At 29.4% G+C, this 8,473-nt stretch overlaps 1 protein-coding gene across 2 annotated transcripts; it reads left to right on the top strand.

The window, feature by feature from the left end:
- Positions 1-212: 212 nt before the first annotated feature.
- Positions 213-7,489, top strand: SpdS (Spermidine Synthase). 2 transcript variants are annotated; one of them, XM_018508479.1, is made up of 6 exons: positions 213-238; positions 3,745-3,918; positions 4,513-4,633; positions 5,247-5,493; positions 6,496-6,725; positions 7,292-7,489. In XM_018508479.1, exons 2-6 carry the CDS (start codon positions 3,785-3,787, stop codon positions 7,430-7,432), a joined length of 873 nt encoding a protein of 290 aa, XP_018363981.1. In that variant the 5' UTR covers positions 213-238; positions 3,745-3,784; the 3' UTR covers positions 7,433-7,489. The 2 variants fall into 2 exon arrangements, with proteins under 2 accessions (XP_018363981.1, XP_018363982.1); XM_018508480.1 differs by lacking the exon at positions 213-238 and adding an exon at positions 269-503.
- The last annotated feature ends 984 nt before the right edge of the window (positions 7,490-8,473 follow it).

Below are 8,473 nucleotides of genomic sequence, written 5' to 3'. Positions count from 1 at the left end.
TTAAAAATCATAAAAATACGCAAAGAGAAATGGTGCTGTGTCGTAATACTAGCGAGATGAAACGTGTCTTCGTCTAGTATGAATAAATCTTTATGAGCCTCATTACATTATCGGGCAGTGTGTTAGTGACGATAAACCTATCTAAACAGTCGAGTCAGTTATAAAGAGAAACCGGGCTACACGCGCCTTCGTCTCAGTTTGATTCAAGCTTTCTTCGGGCGAGCCACGGTTATCATAGGTAAACTATCATTGCGAGCTTGGAAAAGTGAATATTTTACGTGTTCTCAGAAAATGTGAAGTGTAAATAAAATCAAATGATACATGTTTAAAGAATGTTTCATTAACATTTGTTGTAATATTATGGTGCTGTTAATAAGCGAAAGTAACTCGTAATTAACGAGTTACAACATAATGAACAGATAAGATATTTTTAAACCGGTTATTTGTATAATTACTAATTTGTGAGTTCAAAATTTTGCAGCGACATATCGGATTGTGCTTCGGTAATTATTTAATCTTATATAACGTTAATTTATATCAGTAAAAACTTTAGCTGAAATGTTATCAATTAAGCGTTTGGCGTTAATCATTAAGCGTTTGAAAAACCTCTCATTATTGATAAGAAATCAACGTTATGAAACTTATTATCTTAATGATAAGTTTCAACGTTTGGATTTTTAATGTAGTAACAATGTGTTATAAATATCGCAATGCTAAGAATAATAATATAATTTGACGATTCGTTAAATATTACTGCAGAAAGGTATAAAAGTTATAAAAGAGAGATAATATTAGGTTTAATAGTGATACAGCTTATAATATTTTTGAATGATTCGGTGTTTAGATGTGTGTGTGTGTGGGGGGGGGGAGGGGTATGCGTGCCTAAAAGATTTATATATACTTTGAATATGTTAAATAATATTAATTATACTTTATATTTATTATAATGTAAAGTTTTTAAAATTACAAAAAATATGATAAACAGTGTGTTAAAAAAAGAGTTCAGGACTTATAGAATCAATAATATTCATTAAAAAATACCGAATGAAGTCATACAAGATAGAATATAGTTAAACAGAAGCAATTTTTGGTTTTGCTAAAGCAAGTAATTTATTTACTTCTTTGGTAGTTATTACGGGATTCGGATGGTTATGATGTGGCCAGTGCCAATGATCGACTCCACTTGGTCAAAATCACAGTCTTTATTTCGAGCGCAATAGATCTATATGACTAAACGCGACGAGAGCCAGAGGAGAAGTGTTTCACTCTCCTCTTGCAATTGCTTCCTGATCTCAGTCTTTGAGAAACTTATTTACTTCTTCTCGAATGTTCGAGAACGCTTCAATTTACCGATTTTAAATACAACATATTTCGACTTTATTATCTTGCCTGTGCAAGATATGGCGGTTATATCCCATATTTCTACACATCGATTTACAGCGCGTGCTATCTTATATTTTACCGCGATATCGAATTGTTATGGCATGTATATTAATTTAAATGCCGTTTAGAAATGTTCTTAGTCGTGCTCTTTTCGTTGTCTTTGCTCGCCGGTTTAACTGTTACGTTACTGTCCTTTTTTTTACGTCGAACAGCAGGTCTTGGTATTTACCTGTGTCTCGCGCGATTACGAGAACGTGATATTTTCGTATGACAATTATATATTTGCGAAATGAATTTTCGACTGAGGCAATGGCGACATAATCGTCACACTTCTATTTATCGAAAGCAAAGTTAAAGATGTGTAACATAGGATTATTCAAGGGATTGTCTAATGCCCAATTTCTTCACTTCCAGATAAGTTGTGGATAACCTTATCCAGGAGATATCTGCATTGTATTCTGGAAGTTATCTCTTGGATAAAGTTATCTAGATATGAAGAAATTAGGCATTAAACATTTTCAAGAAAAAAAATAAAGACTTTATAAAGACTTTATAATTAAATCAATCATGGTAGATCAGGAGTATGAAAGTCAACATTGGATGTTCTATGTGTAAATATTTATAAATTCGTATCTTACAATAATAATATATAAACGTTTCAATCTTCTTATCAGGTCATCCTTATGCTTCATGAATTAAATAAGTTCTGAATTCTGTATATAATTATAATTGTACAATAATCTTTTGTACGTGTGTGTAACAATTTTATTATGAGACACTATCAAGAGACATGATTGTCTCGGAAATTAAATACTCACTATATTTACATAATATATATGGAGAGATAAACAGTAATAATAAACTAAAATAATAGCAAATAAAAAATAAATAAACATTTATTTAAATACTTTAGTTTAATTTAGAATGGAATTTTTTTATGACTATAATCGAACTAGCACGATCATTTTAAAAAATGCTACAGGTAACTTGAACAGAGATAGCTTTATAAGTACTTTAATATTTAATAGAGGTATTCCGATATCGATATTTGATTTAAAGCTAAATATCGATTCTGATGAAAGCACCATCGCTATGTGCGAGACATTAAACGAAATGCACTATATAAAAAGAAGTAAGTATGGACTTTATCCGGAAGAAGATTCACTTATATATCCATTTCGATGAATAATTTGTGGCAAGCAATTTATCGCACCCATCTTTTCTCTCGTTCAAAGGTCTCATCTTCCCTTAATTGGCGTCATTGAAGAAATAATTTAGAATGTGCTCATATGCGAACGTCATTGCAATTCCTGCGTATCTTATAATATAGCTTTACGTAATAATCTAAAAATGCATGACAGGAGTCAATCACGTGGAAGATTACATTTATCAAAGATTACTTTATTCGGTGTTCGTACCATCTCTTTAAAAAAATACGCTATATTATCATCTCATTATTTCCATATTTGCATTTTGTTTTATATATTACATATATTATATTTATCAAAAATTATACATACACATAGTATTACAAGGATTATCAGATACTCTCTATTAATGACTATACTGTTAAGTAATTTTTAACCTATATATGGTAAGGTGAATTTTTAAAATATATTCAGAGAAATAGGTTTGGATCTAACCCAATGCTGTTTTGTTCATATTTTATCCACTTAATATAACAAAATGGGTAAAAAAAAAAATAATATAATAAAACTTCTTTTTCTGTTAAATAGAAAAAGCGGGAGTCGCATCCGATCTTTTTTTATTATAGGAGAATTAAATTAAAATAAGATAATTCGAGTAATTTATGCACAAGATAGAATCAAATAACGTAAGTCTGAGAAATAAATAAAACGTAGCGGTATTTTATTGCTTGTCTATTGCATAACTGAGTGTCTTGAAATTTTTGTAATTATCTATGATAGCATTCTACTCATTATATGCATTGCTGTTCCGTTAGATTGTGGATCATCTAAAATGCACCGAGGATGCATTTTATTATTTTGTAATTTGTCGTTATAGCAAATTCATTGACAAGATAAGAATCAATTTGTTATTACAGCGGAATAATTTACAGATTGAACGAAACTATACTCACGAACTAAATACTAGAAAAAAATCTTTTGACGAGTTTGCTACGACAGCATAAAATATGCATTGTGCCAGCGAATTGTTTTCTCCGTGCGACATAAATTAAAGACGAAAAGCTAAGCAGCACAATGTTTGAAATGCATTACTGATTAAGCAACACAGTTTTAATTAAGCTAACGTGCTATCCTTACTATAATTTAGAAGCATGTAACGTTTGTTTTAACTATGTTCATACTGTTCTCACATTATTAATTTTTTTATGTAAAGCATACTTCAGCGAAGCAAATTGGACACAAACTACGCTAACATGAATGCTATGAAATTAGGCTGGTTCAGCGAATTGAACAGCGAGCTGTGGCCCGGCGTTGCACTATCGCTGGAAGTAGAAGAAGTTCTACATTCTGAACGCTCTTCGTTTCAAGATATTCTGGTAGTGAAAACGTGAGTATTTTTCCTTTAGCTACTCTAAATTTATTGCAGTGAATACAAGAAAAACAATACAAGAAAAACAATACAAGAAAAACAAACTCTCGAGAATGTCAAATATAAACAGAGAAACAGGTTAATAAGAGTTGTTTCGTAGTAAGTCGTGCGAGCAAATGATATATTAAATACGACGAAATCAGACGTTTCGGCTTACATTCGAGCCATTCTCAATGTATCTGATCCATATACAATCCAAAATTCTTAAACTGGTTAGACGGGAGAGTGCCCAATCGTTCCGCTTCCATTCATTAAGGCACCAGCTTAACTGATTAAGTGACCAAATAAATCGAAGCTGAATTATTGCAGTGAAATCTCACTCCAAGAGAGTAGAAATATAACCATCCTTGAAAAAAAGTAAAAATATTTTACTTTCTTAGAATGAGATTTCACTGCAAGAAATTTAGAGTGGAGACGCCGCAAAATTATTAAACGTATGACAGTATTTTAAAATACATTAACAATCAAACGGACTATATAAAAATTTATATTAAGAATTAAAAAATATTAAACGTATATAATTTGTTAAACATAAAAATGTTATGTTTGTAGATTTACACATGGTAAAGCTTTAATGCTCGACGGTGTGATCCAATGCACGGAGAAAGATGAAATGTCCTATCACGAGATGATATCATATTTACCGTTATGCAGCCATCCAAAACCACAGAGTGTAAGAATAATAACTGAAATATTACTAATGTACTAATTATTTCAATAAGGTTTCATTAAAGACATCCTAAAGTTATCTGTTATATCAACTTAATAGAGCATACACATAAGCAGAATAACAAGTCATGATAAGTCAAAATGACATTAAAACGAATCAAAAAATTATTGAAAAATAACTTTTAATGATCATTTTAGAGTCATTTTGACATCATTTTGGTATCATAATGACTTGTTGTCTTGCTTGATTATCTACATAACAATTACATCACAGATTTTATATTTATATCAATTTATTCGAATTTTTTAAATATATATTTATGTATATATGAAGTATATTTATATAAAAGTAATAGACTTTCAAAATGCTAATAGATTTAATAAAAACAAAATCATAAGTTATCTCTTTCTTATTATTATATTTAGTAATAAAGTATAGATAAAATATGTCAGAGACATTATGTGCTTCATTAGTTAATAATGAATAATTAATGAATTGTTTAAGTCAAATGTGTATGGTAAATATTATGTATCATTAAAGCAATGTGTTTCTTTTAAGTCATAAAATTGTCTTTAAGAAAATATATAGATAACTCGAAATTTCTATCAAATAACAGGTTTTAATAGTGGGTGGTGGTGACGGTGGAGTTGCCCGAGAGGTTGCGAAACATCCGGATGTTGAGCGTGTCACATTAGTGGACATTGATGACCGAGTCATCGAAGTGTGCAAGCAATATTTGCCTCGTTTAAGTTTAGGTCTTAATAATCCTTACGTAAATATCATTGTTGGCGACGGTTTCGAATTTCTGAACCATCATCAAGGAGAATTCGATGTCATCATCACTGACAGTAGCGATCCCATAGGCAAATATCGCAAAACTAATGTATTAATTGTTTTAACAAGGTTTCATTAAAGGCATCCTAAAGTCATCTGTTTTATCGACTCAATAGAACATATTATACATATAGGATTTACATAGGGTAACTTCGGTATATACGCCGCACCTATCAAAAACTCAATTTATTAAGTATTATTTACTATGTTTAAAATAATTAACTATATCAGTAAAAACTTTGTACTGTCTACTACTATGAAAAAAAAATTAGAAATCCGAAATATTTAGTTCTCATATTAAAAAATAAACTTTTTGAAATCTTACATTTTTGCTATATATATAATAGATAATGGGTGGGATATATGGCAATAAAATATAAGGGTTTCAACAAACTAAACAAAGAATATGAAAGCAAAGCACTTGTATTTTGCTCTATATATACAACATGCTTTACTATTCCTCTACACGTATGTATCACGAAATTACCACTAGGTCTTTTACACGCCTTACAGTAATCATTTTATGCAGATTATAATTTCTGATAATGCTACTTGTTACACACACAGTGACAAATCGATTCAACTCACAATAATTTTATTAATATTAACAGTAAGAAGCTGAAAAATTATAACTCAATACTAATATAACATAAAGGCATGTAACAAAGTAGTTGCGGGAAAATTACCCCCACTCCTATTTTTTCTGACTTCCGCGGCGTAAATCCCAGCGCGGCGTATATACCGGAGTTACCCTATAGTGTTTTCGACATAAACTCCTCCTTACAGATACGTATTAACGCGTATACTTTAATTCTGGAAAAGGATTTTAAAATCTGTAAAAAAGAAAAACGAAATTGGGACAAATATTATATTATTGTGCTTAATTGATAAAACGGACGACTTAAAAATTTTATTAAGGTTCTTTCTCTATAAATAAGGTCCTTTTTATAGTAAAAAAAAATATATATATGTACAATTTCTTTAACGAAAGATATTACGAATGAAATTAATAATTTCGACGTTCTGTTTAGGTCCCGCTGAGAATCTCTTTAAACATCCGTACTATCAATTATTGAAATATGCATTAAAACCTGGTGGAATCATTGCCAGCCAGGCTGGCACAGCATGGGCGAACCTGGATCAAGTGTGTAACACATTCAAGCATTGCAAGGCTGTGTTTCCTGTCGCTACCTACGCAGTAACATCCGTACCGACATATCCTACGGGTCAAATCGGTTTTGTTCTTGGAAGCTTAACTGCAGTTAGTATATTAGACATAAGTTATTTGTATTGTTTGTGTCCATAAATTTCATAAACTTCTCATTTAATAACTATATAATTAAATATATGACGATAATCTAAAGAATATATGTGTACAATATGTATAGGTACGTATATATATACATATACATTAATTTAACCCTTAGTGCATACATGCAAAATTGACTCATTCGCGTCTTGCTCATTTCTTTTCTTTGAAATACTTATTAGAAGGATCAAATAATTAATTTAATATTCATATTCAATTTTTTAATATACTTACAGATACTTTTTAAAAATGTTTAATTATATATGTATATATATAAAAATCACTTAATAATTTTTGTATACTTGTAAAAGTAAATAATGAAAATTAACGATGGGATTGACCCATCATATGTAGTAAAGGACAGAAAAATTGTGTATACTAAGAATTGATATTTGTGTTGTAGAGAAATTTTTTATCGCGCGCGCGCGGAAATATTAGTTATACATTATATTTATTCTTCTTAAATTAGTTTTCTAAAATATATTCTATATTTTAACGACTTAATTTCTTCTGTTTAGCAAACAAATTTTGCAGAACCAGTGAAGGTATTCAGCGACAAAGATCTAGATCGTATGTCATTAATGTATTACAATGATAAAGTACATCGAGCAGCTTTTGCTTTACCAAGATTCGTAGAGAAGGCTTTGAACGATGCTTGAAATATTAGCCAAGTATCTAGCGATATTTATTAAATTTGATTTTATATAACAGATGACGGGACATTTATTTCCTCCGATATTTGCGTGTAAATAATGTTTGAGATATTTTTGTAAAACATTAGATAAAATAAATAAAAATATTATCTATATATGTTGTATCTTTTATGAATAATATCTCTGTATTTCTAATTATCTAATGCCCAATTTCTTCACTTCCAGATAAGTTACGGATAACCTTATTCAGGAGATATCTCCATTGTATTCCGAGAGATATCTCTTAAATAAAGTTATCTAGAGGTGAAGAAATTGGGCATAAGTAGAAAACAATTTATAATGTTAACATTCCTTTATGATTATTCTCAATAATCAATTTAACAATGATGAAAATTTACTTACGAATAGTAATTTCCAATATCTTAATAGAACAAATGACTTATACATTATCATCTGTAGATAAGATACTATTAAATAAAATAAAAAGTTTATTTTTTCAACTAAAAATAGTTTTATTGCTATAAATATTTCTGAATTGTTCAATATATTAAATTAAATTTAAAAATCGTAAAATATATGCTGAATTTTGTAGGAACGATTGCGTATGATAACTACACAAAAATGAGTCTAACTGCTTAACCAGTCATTGTTAACATGCCGACAGATGAAAAGTCTTATGGCAAGATTAAGTAGTAACCCAATAACAACAATAAAAACAATTAATTGTAAATTATGTGTCTTATATTTATGCGGATATGAAATATTTTGTGCTGTTTCTTGCATTTTCTAATATATAATAAAATAATCAATAATTATTTGTATTTAATGTAATGCAAGAAAAAATATATATTCGATTAACAATGAAAAATTTTATTAATTCCCTTTTTCTCCCTTTTTTTCTTGCTTTAAAAGAAGAGACAAATTTTATGCATTTATACATTAAAGACGTATCGGTTCCTATCTCTTATAAAAAGTTACTCCGCAAGTAATCTTAGAAGTAATCCCATTCTAAATTTGTTATGTAGTTTAACTTGTGTGCTTCCTACA

The sequence above is a fragment of the Trachymyrmex cornetzi genome, unplaced genomic scaffold (assembly GCF_001594075.2).
Source record: "Trachymyrmex cornetzi isolate Tcor2-1 unplaced genomic scaffold, Tcor1.1 scaffold262, whole genome shotgun sequence".
Classification (NCBI taxonomy): Eukaryota; Metazoa; Arthropoda; class Insecta; order Hymenoptera; family Formicidae; genus Trachymyrmex; species Trachymyrmex cornetzi.
This window is presented reverse-complemented; position numbering and strand designations above follow the sequence as displayed.